This window comes from Myodes glareolus, chromosome 18 (genome assembly GCF_982192425.1).
Source record: "Myodes glareolus chromosome 18, mMyoGla1.1, whole genome shotgun sequence".
Taxonomy (NCBI): domain Eukaryota; kingdom Metazoa; phylum Chordata; class Mammalia; order Rodentia; family Cricetidae; genus Myodes; species Myodes glareolus.
In genome coordinates this window covers 46,261,466-46,284,069 of record NC_142043.1, presented here as the reverse complement: position 1 = coordinate 46,284,069, position 22,604 = coordinate 46,261,466, and the positions used below count along the sequence as shown (strand labels likewise).

The 22,604-nt window shown below is 44.3% G+C and overlaps 1 protein-coding gene across 5 annotated transcripts in view; it reads right to left on the bottom strand.

Annotated features, from left to right (window-relative positions):
• The window catches only part of Ascc1 (activating signal cointegrator 1 complex subunit 1), an 88,200-nt gene that overhangs the window by 13,268 nt on the left and 52,328 nt on the right, over window positions 1-22,604 (bottom strand). For all 5 annotated transcript variants that reach the window (XM_085679668.2, XM_085679669.2, XM_085679666.2 and 2 more), the window contains one exon: window positions 21,579-21,664. In XM_085679668.2, the coding sequence (XP_085535794.2) occupies window positions 21,579-21,664 (86 nt within the window). The remainder of the gene's footprint in view (window positions 1-21,578; window positions 21,665-22,604) is intronic.

The following is a 22,604-nucleotide window of genomic DNA, read 5'->3' as shown; positions in this document are numbered from 1 at the left end:
CTGTGGTTTGGAAACCTTTGGGACTGTTTGGGGGCCAAGTGGATTTGAAAGTGTTTGAAGAAGCAGGTACAAAAAGCTCAGAACGCTAGAAGCCCAGTATTATGACTAATTCTGGTAAGAGGTTAGATGACCAGTCCAACAGAAAAGTCAGTAGTCAAGGTCGGACTCAGGAGGCGTCAACAGGAAGACCTGCAATAGGAACTGGAAGCCATTTGTGCTACATTCAGGCAAAGAACAACAACCTATGCTTTTTCTATGTCCTACAAGTTCATCAAAGGCTGAGTTTAAAAGTGGTAGGCTAACAAACCCAGCAGACATTTCAAGACAGTCTTGCATCCAGGTATGGTTGCTGGGTGCTTCTGACCAAGTTTATAGCCAGAATCAGAAGCTGAAAGCAGGGTCGAAGGACTAGAAGAACTTGTAGCTTGGTTGTGAAAGTCAGTATAAAGTTTCAGGTAAGGAGCTCGACACAAAGGCTTGTGCTTGTAATTCAAGTACTTCAGAGGCTGAGGTAGGAAGATTTCTACGAGTTTGAGACCAGTCTGGGCCACACTGTGAATTTCAAGGCAGCCTAGGTGTCTAAGTGAGCGTTTCTATTGCTGTGAAGAAACATCATGACCACGGCAACACTTAGCAAGAAAAACATTTCATTGTGGTGGCTCACTTACAGTTCAGAGATTCAGTTCATTATCATCCCATATGGTGGGAACCAAGGCAGCATGCAGAAAGACATGGTCCTGGAGAAGGAGCTGAGAGTTCTACATCTTGACTCACAGGTAACAGGAAGTGGTCTAAAAACACTGGATGTGGTTTGAGCATATATGAGACCTCAAAGCCTACCTCCACAGTGATACATTTCGTTCAAGGCCACACCTCTTATTGTGTCTCTCTATGGGCTTGTGAGGGCCATTTTTTTTTAAACTATCACATTTCACTCCCTGAGCCCCAAAGGCTCATATCCATATCATAATGCAAAAATGCATCCAGTCCAACTTTAACAGTCCCCATAGTCTATAATAGTCTCAAACTTATTTAAAAGTCTAAAGTTCAAAGTCTCTTCTGAGATTCATGTAACCTCTTAACTATAATCCCCTGTAAAATCAAAAAGCAGATCACGTGCCTCCAACATATAATGGCACAGGATATACATTACCATTCCAAAACATAGAAGAGGGAGCATGGTGAGAAAATACTGGACCAGAGCAAGATCAAAAACAAGCTGGGAAACCTCCAAACTCTGCATTACCATGTCTGATGTCAAAACACTTTTTAGATCTCCAAACTCCTTCCAGTTTTGTTGACTTTTATCTGCTGGGCTGGTTCCACTCTCTGCTAATAGTTTTCTAGGCAAGTAACCCACAGCTCTGGCATCTCCAACATCTTGGGGTCTCCAAGGCAATCCTGGCTTCAACTTCACAGCTTCCCGCAATGGCCTCTCGACTAGGCCTCCATTCAGTGACATCCCTGACACAGACCTGTCCTCAGTGGTTTTCCTTACTTGTGGAGGCAAATTCCACAGCTCTCTTCTATCCTTAACTCCGGAACCATGTGGCTGAAGCTGCCAAGCTCTGCTGCTTGCTGAGGCTGGAACATGGCCCCTCATTCAATTACATCTTCACCAGCTTTCTGTTTTCCATGGTTTTCTTTACTACCTAAGTTTGGCTATCTTGAAACTGGATCTATAGACCAGCCTGGCCTCGAACTCAGAGATCCACCTGTCTCTGCCTCTGGAGTGGTAGGATTAAAGGCCTGCACCACCACATCCAGCTCTAAGCTTTTCTTTAATTCCTTTTCACAAATTGGAAACTTAGTTCAGTAGGATCTTGCCCTGATGTCACCACTCCCTTTATTCCATTTCTTAATCTGTTTATCTCCTTTAACACCGGGTTTAGCTCCATTCCACTTCCTGGTGCTCTTTTTCATTATAAATCTTTATAAACACACGACAGAGTCTATACTAAGCTGTTTTTAGATTTCCTCTGCCAATGACATTAATCCAAATCTCTTCACTTTAGCCTTAGGCAGACTCTTCAGACAAGGGCAAAAAGCAGCCACTTTCTTCACCAAAATATTACAAGAATGATCTCTAGGCAACATACTAAACTTCTTCTCCTCTGAAAGCTCTTGAGCCAACACCCACAGTTCAAATCGCAATCAGCACCGCGGTCTTCCTTGCTCCTACTAGTATGGCCTATTAAGCAGCACTTAAAGCTTTCAACGGCTTTTCTAATCCACAGTTTCAAAGTCCATATTCCTTCGAATAAAAACATGATTAGGCCTCTCACAGCAATACCCCAGTCCCTAGTACCAACTTCTGTCTTAGGGTTTCTATTGCTGGAAAGAGATACCATGACCAAGGCAACTCTTTTTTGGCTTTGTTTTATTTTTCGAATTCCTCTGTGTCCTGAGTGTCCTGGAACACACTCTGTAGACCAGGCTACCCTTGAACTCACAAAGATCCACCTGCCTCTTCCTCCCTGAGTGCTGGGATTAAATGTGGGTACTACCAACCTGGCCAACCACAGCAACTCTTATAAAGGAAAACATTTAACTGAGTTGGAGGCTTACAGTTTCAGAGGTTTAGTCCACTATCATCAAGGTGGGACATGCAGGCAGGCATGATGCTAGAGAGGTGGCTGAGACTTCTATATCTTGTAGGCAACAGGAAGTGAACTAAGACACTGGGTGTAGCTTCAGCATAGAAGAGACCTCAAAGTCTGCCTCCACACACTTCCTCCAAAAAGACCACACCCACTTCAACAAGGCCACACCTTTTAATAGTCCTACTCCCTTTAGAAGCCATTTTCTTTCAAACCACCACACTGGGGTACACAGTGAGATCCTGACCCAACTCACCTTCCTCCCCTCCACAAAAACACTGGGGTCCGGAAGCCATTGTTTCTAGAGAATAACGTCATTAGAAAGAAGCCTTAAAGACATCTTAGAACTGATCTGCCCCTACCCATCATGACATCAAAGGTGAAAATATATACATTCATTTAAAACACCTTCCTTTGAGAAGACAGAGTAGCCAAAGCATCCTGATAGCACAGGACCATTTATGGAGTTGTTTACCCAGGAATCAACTTATCATGCTTGGCTACCCTCACTCAGAGACCAGGGCCCATGATCCGAAAGTTCCACCTACTACACAAAAGGGTAGCAGACTTTGGACCCATCTCATGATGCTGGTCTTGCAGCCACACGGAATCCAGAGATTGTAGGGTCATGGAGGCTTCTGCCCAGATTTCAAAGGTCTGAAAGGCTAAGCAATGTGTGGCAGGGTCATAATCCTTGCATAGTCCCCTTAGGAGGGCAATGGATGAAGCTGGGAAGGTGTAACCTAGGCTGCAATGGAGATCCTGGCATACTGGAGATGCTGGAGATGTGAAATGTCTGCAAAAGAAAGCCACTCATGGGGCCAAGAGAAAGTCATGTTGTTTGCAAATAGCAAGACTATCCTAAGAACAAGGCTACATAAGTCACAGCCCCTGCTCCCGATGTCAGACAGGGAACCACGGGATGCTGTGTTTGCCTGCTGTGTTTTCTCTTCCTTTGACTGCCCCCTTGCTATTCTGTTCCTCCCCTGTGGAATGGGAACTTTAGATCTCAGTGTATGAACTTGAACTTGTGAAGATGTTGGGACTGCTACTCCACTGTGGACTCTTAGATACTTGGTTCCCAGCTAGTGATGCTCTGTGGGAGGTTCTGGAAACTTTAGAAGGAGGGGACTAAATAGAGGAAGTAGGTCATTGGGGTGTGTCTTTGAAGGCTAACATGTTCCTCAGTCCCTCCTCCCTCTTTGTCTTCTGTCACAAGATTAAGAGCCTCCTCCACTATGTGTTCCCTGATCATGATGCTCTGCTCACCCAAACAGACCAAGTGGCTTTCTCGGAAGCTGTTTGAGGCCAGCAACCTCATAACAAGAGGAAGGCTGGCACACAGGCCAAGAGCAAGAATCAAATGTTATAAAAAGCTATGGTCATAACCCCTGGGAGATCCTAATTAAAAATTAATTTTGCTGGGTGGTGGTGGTGCATGCCTTTAATCCCAGCACCCTAGAGGCAGAGGCAGGTGGATCTCTGTGAGTTTGAGGCTAGCCTTGTCTACAAGAGCTAGCTCCAGGACAGGCTCCAAAGCTACAGAGAAACCCTGTCTTGAAAAACCATAAACAAACAAACAAACAAACATGCCTTTTTAAAAGCGGTAAGTTTCTGAAGCATTCTTCAAGAACAAGGGCTAACCCTGGGGATGTAGCTCAGGGGGCAGAGTGCCTACCTATGCATGGTTTAACCCTCAGCACTGGAGCAGCCCAAAATAGTGACGTACGTCTGAAAACCCATCATTCCAGATGCAGGGGCAGGTAGAGCAGAAATTAAATCATCCTCAGCAACGCAGAAAAATTTGAGTTGAGCCTCGGATGAGATCTTGTCTCAAGAAAAGATGTTAGATAATAAACAGAAATGTATTAACACTAGGGTAGGTGAGATGGCTCAGTGGGCAAGGGAGCTTGTGACACCAAACCTGATGACCCGAGTTCAATCCCTGGGATCCACATGTGTGGAGGGCCGGACCACATTCTCCATTGCTTCTAGGAACAAAGGTAGAGATTGACCTCTGTGACCCCAAGGTGTGGCGGCACACGCCTTTAATCTCAGCGCACGTGCTTTGTAACTCTCTACCGCTGCGTCCCTGCCTACTCCCGAGGTTTCACCTGGGACTGGGAGCAGTCAGCCAATCCGGGAATGACACGTCCAGGGCAGGGTCTGTTTCCTTTATAAGGGATGGGTTCCATCTTATCTGGGTCCCCACGGCCGTGTTGGCTTATGCTCTGCTCCCAAGAGACATAAAGCTATTCTGCAGAAGGATCCTAGTGTTCCGTGTGGTTCTTGCTGGCGAGACGGTAGCGCGGGACACACATGGTGGAAAGAGAGGACAGATTCAAGACAAACTGTCCTCTGACCTCCACACACACATGCCACAGCTCTGCCCCCAGCAAATGTAATGAAAATTTATAAAGAAATATATTAACAGGCTAAAAATGTAATTAATTTTGAAAATATTTTACTAATCTGTCTCACAATTAGGATACCAAACACTTTTCTCCCCCAAAGTTCTATTTGTTAAAATTCATCAAACCTAAAAAGTGATTCTGAGTTTCTGCCACAGGGGCAGCCTTTCTCGCTCACCCTTGTCTTCTGACTGCATACAAACAAAAATACTTCTATGAGAGCAAGTGTCAGTGGAATGGAAGGGCAAGGAGGTGGGAAGCAAACACATCTAAGAGCAAAAGTCACGTAGGTTGTGTCCATTCACCACAGGCATACCCCTTCACCAAGAAAGAGAACATGGAAGGTCAGGGTGGCGCTCAGTGATACAGAGTGCCTGGAGTGTTGGAGGCTGAGTGAGATCCCCTGCATGGAAAAATTCCTCTGAAAAGGACCTAGAAGGTTCTTAGGCAAACAAGGTCTTAATGCTTCCCCACCAATGACCATGGAGCTAGTCTTTGTCACACTTAACTGCTTTTAAACAGGAAGATATTTTATAAAGATGACCTATAGCTACGACAGGAAAAAAAAATGTTAAGTTACAGCTCCGAGTGCTGTGTGACTCAGTTTTCCATTGCTGCAACACAGATCAACTTAAAGGCTGGAAGGTTTACTTGGCTCTTGGTCTCAGAGGTCTCGCAGTCTCAATGCGCTGAGCCTGTGGCAGCACACTGCACCACGTCTGATTGTGTGGCAGAGAAAATTTTACTCCATGGCATCCAGGAAGTGAAGGAAGGCAAGAAGAGACCAGGATCCCCAAATCCTTCTCTAAGGGTGCACCCCAATGACCTCTAAGTAGCCCCACCTCCTGAAGGCTCTATTTCCTCTCAATAGCACCACAGCTGGAAGACCAAGAATTTAACAAATAGGAATCTGGGGGACATTCCAGACCCAAACTACAGCAACTCTGACTTACTATTACTCCCTGACAACAATCTCCATTAGATTGTTCCAGAAACAAATGAACAAGAGAACAAACAAACCCAGTTCCTTGAAAGGGGAAAAAGAGAAGGTTTACTAGGAATCTTTACAGCTACAATCTGTCCACACGGAGCTGCAATACTTCTAAAGACTGGAGCAGTAACATCTTCAGAATAAAAGGCATTACTGTTGGCAAGGTTCTGTCATCTTTGAGTCATCTTCAAATACAGCCCTAACTCTGGGCAGCCAGGCTACTTTTAATCTGAAACCCGACTGCAGTGATCAGTGGTGAGAGTCGATAACGGCAGCTAATAATAGCCAATAAAAAGAGGACGTGATGCTCTCACAGAAAGCCTGGGCACCTCAGTGCCAAGGAGCAAGGCCAAGGACATGGAAGAAGTGAGTCCTAGCAGCAGGAGCCTCCATGAGGAAGTGCAAAAGGCTGTGTGCATGTGAGGGACAGCTACACCCCTTCACCCTGTCCACATGCCCCTCCTGCTTTCTGTTCGCCCAGGCAAACTACACCAAGGTGCTTCACGCCACTGACAGAGCTAGAGTCCTCACCTCTACTGACAAGAAAGGCTTTCCTTGCAAGAAGAAAAGAGGGACTTCCCTGCCATTCTGCTCCCCAGCCACCTGCAGGGCTCTGCTGGAATGTGCAAAAGGTCTGTTTATATATAGCCTGGCCCAGCCTAGGGAGGTGGCAAACAAGAGTGAGGGAGTGGAGACCATAAAACCTGCAAGTAATCGCTCAGGGTTGCACTTTTGGACGTCTGGCCTGTACCTCACTGCTGATGCAAGTATTATCAAGTTTAAGACTGCTGGTAAAGCCAAATGACCTATTAGAGAGTGAATTAAAACTGTTATATACAAACAGGATGCCAGACAGTTCTGCTGAGCACCTCAATATGCAAAATGCTAAGGGACTTTCCCTCCCTGAAGAGGGGGAGGAGGAGGCAGAGATAGGAGGCTGTGCTGACAGGGCTAGAAAGCTCTGCTTGACCTCAGTGCAGGCCGCACATGGTGCCATTCGAGAACCAGCATCTGAGGCGGGCCGATGGCAGCTCGACCTGTTGCCAAGATTCCTTCCCAGAAAGCCCTGCCTTCTGTACCACAATAACCTGTCTGGTGGTTGCTGGCTGAGAGACTTCTCAGGCCTTAAGCCTACAACGCGCCAACCCCGAGGTGGCTGCTCCCTCAGAGCCGCCCCAGGTGATGTTTCTGCAGACAGCTGCCCTGGGAAGAACTGGTGCTCCTTAAATGTTGTTACCACTCTCAACTTCTGCTTCCTGTGTGGTCACCTTCCCGCAGACAGCACCTGCAACTCACCCAGCAAGAGAAGGCCCATAGAAAGGAAGAGAGGTCAGCAGAAGAGATGCCCTAGCTCGTGCCTCACAGGAGTTGGCAGCCCCAGTGACTTCTCAGTCTGGGGCTTTAGGGAGGTTAGGCATTCAAGCACTGACTGTTGGCTGTGTCAAACTGAGAAAAAGGAGATGAGAGGGGAAGGAACTCAGGCTCAGCCTACCTCCACTCCAACTTCTCCTACGTGGGGATGGTGTCCAAAAGTTAGAAAGCAAATCAGATATCCTCAGGCAACAGAGCGTCTACATATGCACAAACAATAGCTGTCCAAATAATAGCTAGGCTAGGAACAGCTCCTTGCAAGATAGAAGGCAGACTGCCACATGCTATCAACTACGTTATTTTCACCTCGTTAGACAAGACTGAAGCCTCAGCCAGAGCCGCAGGAAACAAGCCTTCAGTAGCATCACCCCTGCTTCACACATTGTGACGCGCACTCACGCCTCCACGGTCCAGCTCAGACAGCCGCCTTCCCTCTGTGAAGGCGTGGCTGGATGTCAGACAAGCAAAAGGCTTTTTGGAAGAAAGAACATTATCATGCCCAAGCATGCCTTGAGAGTTGAAAGCCATGACAATCTAAAAAACGGAGTAATTGGACTTCTGCTGGATTCCTAACCAGACTCTTTCTCCCTAGCTTTGAATTTCTGACAATAATGCTCAGTCTTGATTCTAAATAGTTCATGGCTGGGATTCTGTCCTTTTTAAAGCTATCACAGCCTCACAGTACTACCCACTTCACCTGGTTTTACTGTCAGTTCTCTAACATCTGGAATACTAATCAGATACCATCAACACAAGGCACCTACCCACCATTGCTTTCCTTCAGTCAAGAGTCGTGTGTGTGTGTGTGTGTGTGTGTGTGTGGTGGTATGTGTGTGTCTGTGTATGTGGTGGTGTGGTGTACGTGTGCATGTGTGTGCAATGGGTGTGCATTTTAGGCTTGCAGGCCATGCCCAGGTGAAGTCCAGAGGTCAAACTGGTTGTCTTCTTTATCACTCTGTTTTCTCATTCCCCAGTACTATGAGTACAGGCACACACTACCATGCCCAGCTTTTATGTGGGTGTTGAGGAATTGAACCCCGAGTCCTCCTACTAACACAATGTGGTGGTTTGAATGAAAAATGTCCCCTAGAGGCTCATATATTTGAACACTTGGTACCCATTGAGGCACTATTCAGGTTAGGGAACTGTTAGAACATCTGGACCCCTGGTGTAAGAAGCACATCACTAGGGGTGGACTTTGACAACTGGTAGTCTTGCCTCACTCCCAGCTTGCTCACTGTTTCCTGTGTGCACATGAAGTGTGATCAGCTGGCTTCCTACATGTATCCCCCACCACTATGGATTCCAATCCTCCAGAACTGTGAGCCAAAACAAATGTTCTTCTTGAAGTCTCTTCTGGACATGGCATTTCATCACAGCAGTGGAAGGGAACTAATACACACAGCCAGCATCATACCCACGGGGCCATCTCTCCAGTCTGTGCCTACACAGTAGTCTACTTCAAAGAGGATGTGTCCTATCATCGTCTCTGGGTCTGGATTTACATTCTGCTACAATGTCTCTCTCACATTGTAATTAAAACCACACTAATAACATTCAGTCATATAATAAGGAATGAAATTCTGGCACATGTCACATAGTGGATGAACTGAAAAAACACACGCAATGAAATGAGACACACGAAAGGACAAACCTATGATTCCATCTATGAGGTACCTAGAATGGTCAGAATCATGCGGACGGGAAGAATGCAGGTTACCTGCAACTGCAAGGATGGGAATACACGGCTGCTGTCTACACAGTTTCAGCTTCTGGAAATAGATGGTTTCACAATCTTGCCAGTTACAGAGATGCTGTTTATATTTTACAATGACTACAAAAACTACAGTGGAACTGAAGAGATGACTCAGTGGGCAATGCTGTTTATGCATGAATCTGGATCCCCAGAACTCACATAAAGAAGCCAGACATGATGGTATACATCTGTAACCCCAGTGGTAAAGAGAAGGAAACAGGAGGATCCCTGTGGCTCACTGGCCAGCCAGTCTAGCAATTTGGTGAATTCTCAATTTGGTGAAAGACCCTGTCTCAAAAAAACGCTCTGTTCTTGCAGTGAACCAAGTTTTGGTTCCCAGCAGCACCCACATGGTAGCTCATAACCGTCTGTTAACTCCAGTTCCAGAGAATCTGATGCCCTCTTCTGACCTCCACGGGCATCAGGCACTTAGCGGGTACACATATATATAGATTTACCTGCCTCTGCCTCCCGAGTGCTGGGATTAAAGGCATGCACCACCACCGCCCGGCAAAATCTTTTTAAAAATAAATGAGGTGTAGCAGCTATCAAATAAGATACTCAACATGACATCTGACCTCCATATGCACATGTATCTACCCACCCACACAAGTACACAAACACTAACTACAATGAATCTAAAGAGAACCAAAACCTGATTCATTTCTTCAGCGAATAACACACAAAAGAAAATGAACAGATCCCTAGACATGAATGCGGATGAGCATGTCCTACAGTAAGAACAGGTGCCCATTCAAAGAGCTCATGGGAATAAGCTCAAAGGACTGAATATTCATCACCTTCCCTCGAATGCACCAAATAGGGATCCTGCTTAGTGCTGTATGCTTAGAAGACACAAAACATTACCACATATTTCCTTCTGAGGAAAGACAGTCATGAGTCCAGGGACAGCAATGCAAACCTCTTGGCTTGGTTTTGGTTTTACACTTGCTGCCTTTGCCAAACTGTGGCCTATGTCTTGCTATTGTGTTGGCTAGATCCTACAAAACCTTGTCATCACCACCCACCCCCCCCCCCCGGCCAAGAAAACACGGGGAAGGATTCCAACACCATTATAAAGAGAAGTCACCAGTGACTGTGGAAAAGAGCGAAGACAGGATCAGCACCACGTGAGGAAAGACAGCCACGGAACAATGAGGAGTATCTTTCCAGAATAGACGGTGGTGTCCATCAAAAATCAGCCACGGCTTGAATTTAGTTTCATTTCAAAAACAGCTTTCCTCACTGACAGCTGCAGCTTCCAGCACCCTCATTAGTGTCTTCAGACTTCACTTTCCAGGCAACAGAACACACAGATTTAGAGATTTATTTATTTATTTATTTTTGGTAAAATGCTGTTGGATTTGGACGTTCCTCTGGTAAACAGCACACAGTAAGAGACCACACTGGAGCGCTTCAAGCTGCTCTACAGTTCTCCTCAAGCACCTGTCAGGAGCCCTCAGACCTGCTAACAAGAAGTACTTTTCTAGCACTGGGAAAAAGGCAACCCCCACAGTCCTATTTTAATCATCAAGAATCGAGGTAGAGGGCCAGCAAGATGGCTCAGTGGGTAGACACTTGCTGCCAAGCCCATGACCACATTTGTCATTAGCACAGCAAAGTAACCCCCACCCATAGCTTGACAAGTCATCCTGTCATAATTTCCTTCCCACACTCCACATTTTTCTGCTGTTTGTGCTAATTGTAAACTTGGCAGCCATTTGTAATTCTGGCACTCAGGAGGAAAGAAGGTGAGTTCAATTGCCAGTACCCCGTACCCCCTAAACAAACACGCTTACCAGAAATTAATCAAGTAAACAGAAACTCAATAGTACTGATTCATTTAATGCTTTTTTTACTAAATATTTATTAATTTGTTACTATATCTTGAGGCTCTGTTAAATATTCACATCAATAGCACTAATAAGGCAGAGGAAGGAGAATCTCAAGTTCAAGGCCAGAAAACTGCAAGGTAAGATTCTGTTTTGTTTTGTTTTTTAAAAAACTGTGATATATCTAATAAATCAGAGTTGTACTGGGTGAGATAAAATGTAATTAAACTAGGAGCTGTGAAGATAAGCTCATAAATTGCTTACCACACAAGCAGACTGACTTCAGATCCCCAACACACACTCACACATGTGTACACATTAACACATTTTTTTAAAACCCAAAACTAGTTGTACAAAAATTTTAACAAACAATGTGAAGAATGACTAAGAAAGAGACATGATATTGACCTCTGGCTCCACATAAGCACACACATACTCATACACACACACACACACACACACACTCATGTACACACACACACACACAGAGATAATTAACTAAATTCTAAATCCTAAGTCGGGGATCAGCAAACTTCTGTGAACGGCCAGATGGTCACACACCCTTGGTCACAACAGTGCCACTGGCACACGTGACCGTGGAAAAGCTCATTGAGAGAAGTGATGGTCCATTTTTCCAGACAGGAATTTCGTTTGCTATTGCTGTAGACTTGGGGCCACTACTGTCCAAAATCCCCTGACATGAGCTCAAAACCTCGAAGTCTCCATGCCTTTTTTAAGAACCAAATAACAAATTCACTACATTTTTTTTTTTTTGCTTTGTATTTTGAGATGGCACCTCACTATATATCCCAGGCTAGCCTTGAACTCATGATATAGCCCAAAGGGACCTCAAACTGATACAATCTTCCTGCCTCAGTCTCTCAGGTGCTGAGACAGCAAGCCCAGCTCAAATAATTTTTGTGCTTTCTAGAGATCTTTGTTGCCAATTTTCACTCATTTTCTTTTCCTTTTGCTCAGATTTTTTTTATTTCTCTTCCAACCCCCGGTGGAACATACGTATGAACTAGTGTATACGCTCTCTCTTTCTCTTTTTGATAATATCTTATTTTTATACACAAGAAAATCCTCCAGAGAGTCATTTCTCTCACGCCTAGGTCATGTGACTGTCATGTGGCTACGGTGGCAGCACAGACAGAAGCTATTCCAAAGCAGCAGTGTGTCCAGTGAGCTGCATTTGGTGTGGAAGCGGGAAGAGTCAGGGAGAACCTTCAGAACTCACCAACATGTCCACTGCAATTTCAAAGGGCGCTTGCTTTATCACAGTGATGCTCCTTTTCCTAGCAGAATTTAGTCATTATGTGTGAAATCAATAAAGACAGTTTACAAAAGAAAAAAAAGATGTCAGAAGTGGCACCTGGTTTGAGACTTTACTAAGCTAAAAATGTCACCTCCGAGGGGCTGGAGACGCAGCTCAGTTTGTAGATTTCTAGTCTTACTGGCAAACAGCTGTGCATTCCCCCAGCACGTTACCAAGGGCAGGAAAGGTAGGGGCGCACACCTGTAATCCCAGCACTTGGAAGGTGGAGGCTAGAGGATCAGAGGTCAGGTTCATTCTTGGCTACATAGTGGAGTTTAAGGCCAGTCTGGGCTAAATCAAACTGTTTCGAAACAATAACGAAGTCACAGGCAGCAAAGATGATGCCGTATGCAGCAGGAATCTGGAGGCTGTGACTTAGCCCAAGTGCAGCTGGCAGCTGCTCATCCTCCTCTACTGCAATGGATTCAGTGATTAGTCAAGGGTCAGCCAAACTTTCAGAAACGTTTGAGTCTTGAGGGGAAAAAAAATTAAAAAGCCAAGTAACAAAAAAGCAGTTTTCAGGGGCAGTAATACTAGAGCTGAGAATTCAATTGTACAAAACTATATAAGAAATACAATTCTCTTCTTCGGGTAAGAGAATATACTTTCTAGTGCTTTTTCTTTGCCATCAACATTTTATGTATTTATGTTTATTTGTTTGAGACAGGGTCTCACAAGCTGGCCTCACACTTGTTCATCCTGTCTCTACCTCACAAGTGCTAAAATTACTGGCATGTCCCACCATACCTGGCTCATAGGGTACTGGGGAGCAAATCTAGCAAAGTCAGGCAAGCATTCTAACAACTGAGTTATAGCTCTAGCCCTCAATAAACATTTTTCCCCCAGACAGGGTTTCTCCATGTGTCCCTGGCTGTCCTGGAATTCACTCTGTAGACCAGGCTGACCTCAAACTCATGAAGATCCACCTGCCTCTGCCTTCCGAGTGCTGGGATTAAAGGCGTGTGTCTCAGCACAGCAACTTTAAAAAATAAAAAATAAAAAAAAATAAAAAAATAAAAAGCTTTGAAAGTTAAGGGTTTTGGTCCACCACCAAAGTGTTAAGCAGTCAACCTTCCATACTAAAGACAAGTAAGAGCCAGCAAGACAGCTCAGCAGATAATAAAAGCTTTTGCCTTGTGAGCCTGAAAACCTAAGTTCAACAGCTGGCTCCCAGTCAGTGAAGGAAACCAATTCTAGAAAGATGTCAGCGGACTGCCACATGCACATCATGGCTTATGTTACCTGCACTCACCTCTCTCTCTCTCTCTCTTTCTCTCTCTCTCTGTCTCTCTGTCTCTCTGTCTCTCTCTCTCTCTGTTTCTCTGTCTCTCTGTCTCTGTCTCTCTCTGTCTCACACACACACACAATACACAAATAAATAAAATTAATTAAAAACAAGTAAAACTCTTAATAGACCCAAAAGTCAGTAACTCTCCTTAGGCCTACTACAGATGTGCAATTACAAAGAATCACAACTTGGTCACAGTATCAAGGAGGAAAAACTCAGGAAAATGAGCTGTAACTGACAGCCTGTTGGGGGTGCTGTGTGGAGTCTAAAGGCTGAAGAACGGGGAAAACAACGCTGTGTGTGAAGACTGGGGCACGATCAAGAGTTCAAGCTCAGCCTGAGCTACTTAGGGAGCTACTGTCTCATAAAACACTAAAGCCCAGAACAAATGGACTTCACAGCTATCATATTTGATAGTGAGAAACGTGACACTCTCCTGCTGAGTCAGGAACAATGCAAAGATGTCCCTCTCACCCCTGCTTCTCAGACCCATACACAAAGTCCCAGCTAAGAAATAAGAGAAAATAAAAGAAATACATATTTGGAAGGAAGCAATATAACTGTCTTTTGTCACAGACAACATGATGGTCTAGGACCTAGGCTCTAGGTAAAAAATCCAAAAGCTGGGCATGGTAGTGCATGCCTCAATCCCAGCATTCAGGAGGCAGGTGAGTCCAACCTGGTCTACATAGCAAGCACAGTGGTGCCACACACCTTTAACCTCAGGACTCGGGAGGCAGAGGCAGGCATATTGCTGAGTTCGAGGTCAGCCTGGTCTATACAATGAGATATAGGACAGCCAGACCTACATAGATCAGGTCTCAAAAAGAAAAAAAAGAAAAAACAAAAACAAAACCTCTCTGAGACTTAGTAATAATCTATCAAACTTATAAGACACAAGAGTAATAAACAAAACTCAGTTTTATCAATGAACAATCAGAATTTGACATTAAAAATAGAGGCTGGAAACTGGGTGGTAGTGGTGGAAGTCTTTAATTCCGGCATTTGGGAGGCAGAGGCAAGGGGATCTCTATGAGTTCCAGGCCATCCTGGTCTGCAGAGCTAGTTCCAGGCTAGCCAGGGCTACTCAGAGAAACCCTGCCTTGAAAAAAACAAAAGGGGGGGGGCAGCTGGAGAGATGGTTCATCAGTTAAGAGCATTGGCTGTTCTTCCAGACCTGGTTTCAATTCCCAGCACCTACATGGTACCTTGCAACCACCCATAATTCCAGTTCTGAGGGATCCAACACCCTCTTCTGGCTTCCCAAGGCACCAGGAATGCATGTACACAGACATACATGCAGGAAAAATATTCACAAAAATAAAATAAATGTAAATAAGTCTTTTTAAAGTTAAAAAAATTAAAAGAATAGCATCTTCTATGCTAAAAGCAAAGATATAAAGTTTGGGTGGCCAAGAAATGAACAAGCAGCCTTCTACTACACCAGGAAAAGATATGATCCTATGGATATCAACAGATTTTTAAGTTTATTTAGAAAGAAAAAAAAACAAAATAGCCAAATCAATACCAAAAAACACTCAAAGGGACTGACATTATCTAACCTTAAAACCTATTATAAAGGTAGAATAATAAGACAGTGGGGTCTTGGGTGAAAACAGACAAAAGCAGTAACTGGACCAGCACATCCCATATAGCTTGGACCTGGAAATCTGCTTGGGGCAATGAAGAAACAGAGGAAGGACAGACACACGGACGCACCTACAGGAAGGCTGGGATGAGTGGGCTGTGGTCACTCTGATGGAGCAGAACCTGTTTATTACCTGCAGTGTGAGAAGAAAGGCTAGTCCATCTAGGTGAGTCTCTAGGAAGCAGGCAGTCTCTAGGAAGTTATAGTCATCTGGGAAGCAGAAACAGTGGAGGCTAGTTTTTAATACACTGCCAACATCCATACACAGGAGGAAAGTTTGCTGATTCCCAAGGGTCTGAGGCACTGATCCTTGTTAATAATACACATTCACACTGGGTGGTGGTGGCACACGCCTTTAATCCTGACATTCAGGAGGCAGAGACAGGCAGATCTCTGTGAGTTCGAGACCAGCCTGGTTTACAGAGTGAGTCCCAAGATAGACTCCAAAACTACACAGAGAAACCCTGTCTTGAAAACAAACAATCCAAACAAACAACCAAACTAACAAAATACACATTCACTCAGGCTTCAGCTCCACACATGGAACAGAACAGAGGACTCAAAAATAAACCCATAAATACAATCAACTCATCTTTAAAAAGGGAGCAATAGCGAAACCCTGTCTCGAAAAACAAAAAACAAAAACAAAACAAAAAAATAAATAAATAAGGGAATGACAGCCACAATATGGAGCAAAACTCAATTTGAGCAACGAGACATCAGCAAGACAATGAATCTAGATATAGACATTCCATTCATCACAAAAATGAGTCAAAAGAACTGAACAGAAACTACAAAAGAGGATATGCATGGCCAGGAAGTACCTGAAAAGATGTTCAACACTGTGTGGTGCAGAGAACTGAAAATTAAGGTAATTGGGTTCTGCTATGTTCCCGTCGGAAGGGCCAAACCCAGGCAGGCAAGAGGGCTTAGTGCGTAAAGGCACGAGCTGGGTAAGCCTGAGGTACACCTGGGTCCCACGGCAGATGAGAACTGACCCCTGGGTGTTGCCAATGACCTCCATGTGTACACTGTGGTATATGTGCGCTCTCTCGCTCTCTCTCTCTGTGTCTCAATAAAATTTAAAAAGAAAAATATAAATAAAAAAGAGAAATGGGCTAACTTCCAAACACTGAAAAGACCAAATGTAACAAGGACACAGAATCACAGGAACTCTCAGTCATTGCTGTGGGAATGCTCAATGGTACATCCACCATGGAAGACAAATAGGTGTTTAAAAAAAAAAAATTAAGCATACTCTTTCCACATGATCCAGGCACTGTGCTCTTTGCTATTTATCCAGACAAGATAAGAACTTAAATTCCCACCTAAACTAGCACACAGACACTCATAGCTTTATTTATAACTGCCAAAACGTGGACGCAATCAAGAAGTCCTTCAGCAAGGTGACTGAGAAAGATGGGCAGCTAGACAACAGAGCACCATTTACTAAGAAATGCGCTCTGAGCCACAATGAGGCATGAATGAAGAAGGGCTAGAGAGATGGCTGAGTGGTTGAGAGCACTGCCTGCTCTTTCAGAGAAGTCGAATCTGATTTCCAACACCCACACGAGAGCTCACAACTGTCTGTAACTCCAGTTCCAGGCAATCTGATGCTCTTTTCTGACATCTGAGGGCACCAGGCATGCATATGGAACACAGACATATACGCAGGGAAAATACTCATACACAAAATTTTAAAAAATATATATGAAAAAGAAATGGCATGAAGAAAGCATATGAAAGCACCTTGCTGTGCGAGGCAAGCTAATCTGGGAAGGCTGTGATTTCTGGACAGTCTGGAGACAGTTGGAGGGGGCTGGGAGGCCAAGGGATGGAAAGAAAACACAGTGACAGCAAAGCCTCTTTCCTGGGAATACTAAAAACTAAATTATGTCTATCCCCTCAAGACACACTAACCAAAGAGCCAGTCAGGGAGTGTGGCACGGTAGCATGTTCTATTTCCTGACTTGGCCAGTAGCTAAACTGTTTCTATGATTCTGTCAAATTGTACATATATGCTTTGTACACATATGTACATTTTCAGAAAAAAATTAGAACAAACTTTCTTTATGAAAATCTCTCTGAGTAAAGCTGACTGACTACCTCATTGAAATACTCAGTCTGCAGTCTGCACACAAGGGTGAGCAGTCAGTCTGTGCCCTGTCAGTCTCTGAGCGGAGGGTCTTAGAGACTGATTCCATTGCTTCAGGATCCGTCCCAAGTCCCCCAAGCAGAAGGCCATTTGCCTCACTGTCAGGGGCTGGCCGTTGATGACCAATCACTTCCCAATGGAGAGGGCGAGGGAGCAGCTTCTTCCCTTAGCGCCTGCTAAGTCTTCAGATTGGCCTTGTTTCTCCGGCTACACAGCACTCACAGCCAATGACTACATGAATGGCATCTTTCCTGCTACCTCTTAGAAATGGAAACTCTCAGGGAACATCAGCCTACTAATTTGGTCTGGGCCATTTTCACTAATGCATCTCCTTTTGGAGCTGTCAGCCTGCCATAAAAACACCATAATTGACTGTGTTTGTTCCTTTTCTGCTTTGAATAACACAGCAGAATAATCCTTTGTCAATCCCTCCTTCAAAGTCTTTCTTAGGGAAATCTTATTTTAACCATGAAAAACCAGACACTAGTCTATTACAGCTGCTTCAACTCTCACAGGAGCTGTACAAAAGAAAAAAGTGCCTTCTACCTCCAAAAGCCATTAGAGACTTTCTTCTTATTAATAAGGCACCCAGAACACATACTATTCCACAGAACCAAAAAGACCAATTTCCTCCTGGAGCAGAGCAGTAATTGTCAGGCACTCATTAAATTACAGCAATGAGAGATGGCTTTTTCCTGATACGTTTCCTGATGAATAGCTGAGAAGCTTGGCTTTTCCCAAGGCTGCCTCCCACAGACACTCCAGATCCTGTCTGCACGGGTAAGCCTGGGCTCCTCAGTATCCAACATGGCAAACCTTTCTATTTACTCCAGTCAGTGCCTCTGTAGCTTTGGAGCCTGTCCTGGAACTAGCTCTTATAGACAAGCTGGCCTCGAACTCACAGAGATCCACCTGCCTCTGCCTCCAGAGTGCTGGGATTAAAAGAATTTTTTTCTTAAAATATTAATCTTGAAATCCCATGAGATAGCTCATTCCACAAAAGCACCTGCCACCAAGTCTGACTACCTGAGTCTGACCCCTGGGACCTTCATGGTGGAAGGAAGGAATCACACAAGATGTCCTCTGGTCTCCACATGCTTGTGTGCATGTAATATAAAATCCAAAATAAGCCCATGCCTTTAATGCAGTACTTGGGAGGCAGAGGCAGGCTGATCTCTATTAGTTCAAGGCCAGCCTGGACTACGCATTGAGCTCCAAGCGAGTCAAGTCTACATAATGAGACCCCATCTCAAAAAACAAAAATTAAAAGAATAATTTCATCATTAAAATATAAAAACAATCAACTGATTTTCTAAATATTTTCTTTCATTTCAAGGACTTCAGGGGACATCGGTTCTCATATTCTAGTTGGCCCAGCAATTCCAAAAGGTGACTTACCACAGTTACATAGGGTGTATTTATGCCGAGGCTGTGACAATTACACTCACAGTTGCCTTGGTTTTAAAAGAGATTTAATTCCCTTGGTTGACCCACAGGTCAAAGATTCTATTTTCTGGAACTAATGATTAAGGAGTAAAATAAGAGAAACTACAGATATTAGCGGATACTCTGCCCCCTGTTCAAAGGTACTTACTTTTCTTTGGCACATCAGCCTACGATGTCATGTTGGAACTGTCCACTAACCCCTCAGAGGCAGGAGCTCCCAGGGGCAGGGGCTGAATGCTAACTGCTGTCTCACCTTCATAGTCAGGAAGTATTTCTCTTAATGCTGGTATACTCAACACAGAAGTCTGACTGTTATTATTCTGGTGCTGGCACTTGAACCATACAGTATCGGGCTTACACTAAGCATGCATTCTACCACCGAGCTACACCCCGAGCCCCAAAAGTCTGGCTCTCAGTTAGTTACAGTTTTAGATCAGCTGGTGAACCTGCTGCCCTGCCATCTGTGAGCTTTAATCAGGCATTACTCTGGTTCTGAGCAGACATAACCTCAAATATCTCATGAACTCCACCTAAATAGAGATTTCCCTTGCACAGAACTGCAGGAAAATGATAAACCTGAGAGTTCTGAGTGTTTCTGTGGATTCCAGTCTATACCACAAACTAAAATTTCTTTTGGCAAGTCTGACCACAGTGGATCCTGTGTTAGAGATTCAAATGAGGGATGACACTAAATGGTCTCCAATCACTCACTGGGCCCCCTCTCTAAAACCGATGAGGCATGACTAAGGGTACTGGGGCAGAGTGGCACAGGTTAGCACTAGAGGGCGCTACACTCGTATCATTACAGCGGGGTTAGGTCAGAAAATCTCAAGAAAAACATTTCTTTCTCTTCCCAGGTTTACGGTACTGGAGACAGAACGTGGCCGTGAGTATGCTAGGCAAGCATTCCTCCACAGGAGTGCACCACCAACCCTGACTAGTAGCTTCTCATTCATGATGTAGCTTTGCAGGCGAGTGACAGGTTGATGAATTCAGCTATAATTAGCATCATAGGACTCAAATGTTTCTCTTTCTCTATTTCTTTGGTTTGGGAATTTTCCATTCATTGTTCTTATTTGCTTCTTTGGTTTTTGAGACAGGGTCTTATGTAGCCCAGGCAGACCTCAGACTCACTATATGGGTATGGACATTCTGAGGTCCTGATGTTTCTCCCTTCATCTCATAAATGGGAAATTACAGGCTTAACCCACTTTGTGGGACTTAACTTTGCTTTTTGTTGTTAGCTTGATTTTTTTTTAAATTGTCATTGTTTTTTGAGACAGTTAGCCTTAGCTGTCCTGGAACTAGCTCAGTAGCCCAGGCTGGCCTTGAACATAGCAAACCTCCTACCTCTGCCTCCTAAGTACCAGGATTAAAGGCGTGTACCACCACTTCCCACTGAATTTTTTCTTTTAAAATAAGAATGGAGAAAGCAATCTTTAGGAAAGGCTTAATGCCAACTTGGTACTCACGGAATTAAAAGGAAACCCAAACAGCCTGTGATATAAGCCAATGAGAGGAGCTTTTTGGGAAGAACCTTTGGGCTGCTCAGTCTGTCAAGGGGTGAGGTAAAGAAATCAGGAAAGGGCAGGGGAAGAACAAGCACACAGAAGATGAAGCGGCTCTGACCACTGTTATACGCTGTGATGGCTAATCTTGACCACATCTGCAATCAACTAAAACCAACGCAACCAGGGACACGGGTGAGGGATTTTTCTTGACTGGCTCATCTGAGATGGGACTATCCACTGTAAACCCACCCTGAATCTGGACCACACCTTCCTGAGTCAGGCTGTATAAAGAAATGGGGAAGGAAGTGCTGCTCTTTGCCTGCTTGCCCTCACTCTTGATGGCAAGTCCATCCCTTCTCTACTATCAGAACCCACTTCTCTGGGATTCCAGTGTATACTGAAGACCAGCTGAGACATCCAGCTTTACAGACTTTCCATCCAGAGACAGCAAGCTGGACTAGCTGGACCACAGCCTGGAAGCAATTCTAATAAATACCCCTTTTAATATACACATTCATTTGATCAATTCTGTTCCTCTGGAGAACCCTGACTAACACTCTCTCTACCTCTGGAAAACATTCTTGGCCACGAAACTGTATGAACTAAACCATCCATAACAAAGGAATCATCGAAAGCTGTTTCTCTTTGCCCAGAGGAACAATGGCATGCTAACCTAACAGAGCAGCTATACAGAGAGCTGCAGGACAGAACTCCTTGCATTTCTATTTCCTGGGTTAATGTGATTCAGAACAGCAGGACTTAGCAGTTGGACACTGACTCTCTACTTTTAGGACACAGACGCTCCTGAGTAAAAATAGACAGACAGTAACCTTGGAGAGCAACTTTGTGAGAGAAGAGAAAAAATGTACTAGATCAAAACAATTTTTTTCACACACACAAAAAAAATGCAAACTCAAACCTCTAGGGAATAAAGTAAAACTCACTAGCTTCAAATTCAGTAACAAAGTAGCTGGAAAATATTACTCTTTCTTAAATCATGAATTTCAAGTACTCTAGAGGCGCCAAGAAGAAGGATGGATGGATGGACGGACGGACAGATGGACTGATGGATAGATTATGTATGGATCTCCCCCTATCTCTCTCTCTCTCTCTCTCTCTGACATTAAAACATTTAGTCATCCTTTCAGGAAAAGTAGGAAAGAACATTCCAGTGTTAAAAGGCACAGCTTGCTTCCTCCCTCACTCAGGTGTGCACCAAAAGACTTCCATGGCACTCCGCGTCATACTGACCTTTAAGATGTTTCGGCCATCAAACGATTCTCTTTCCTTGAAGATGTATTTGCCATCTGCTGTGTAGAGATTGTATCTGCCTTCAGCTGTAAGTAATCCAAAGACAATGTGAGAGGAACATGAGAAGTGTGTTTGTGCCTGCCCCCTTGAGTATCCATAGGCCACAGGCTGACTAGCAAACTTCCGCCTCCTGCTAGGCAGCAGCACGAGATGGGAGGAAAAGCAGCAAACAGCCCAGGAAGGGCTGCAGACACCAACGCCTTCCAGGTATTTTCATTCATTCGGCATTCTCCAAGCCCTAACTGTATGCACTGGGCAACTAACGAGCTCTTCCTGGATCTCAGTCAATAAAGTCAGAGGTTGAGACTAAGTCACTGCCAGACTTCTACAACTCCAAAATAAATGCCATGTGATTTTAATTATGTTAAAATACACAAAAGTTCACATATAAACTATTCAAAATTGCAGGTGTCCAGGATTTGGACTATTTGGATTTAAGGACTATCTCCAAATGGTGTACCATTAAAGATATCCTTACATTCTACATGGGAAGGCAGCAAGTCCATGACCTTGGCCTAAACAAAACTGTACTCTAGCTGACTAAGTTAATTTAGGCTGCATGTCCCAAAAGATGTCCTTAAAGGACAGCCAAAAGAATATCAAAGGAACAGAGACAGAAAAGAAAAAGTAACATATCTTTTCATGTCCTTTTCAAGTAAAAAATTCAATACAAAGAAGAGCACAGGGAAGAGAAAATTCAAAGGACCCTCAAGCATTATTTAACTTTCAGAATGTTTTCTGGCTGATAACTCTTTCCTGCCTTCTCACAGACCTTTACAGGCATCGGATTTCTACTGTTCAGTGTGCTCTTTCATTGTCCAGGTCTGCAGAGTCCAGGTCAGAATGGAAGGACTCGTCCAGAGTTCTAATAACTCCATAAATATAACACATTTTAGTTATGTGTGTGGGAACTCTGGGCCTAGCTGGAATGAGAAATGTTCTAAACAAGACCCCAACTTCAGGCAA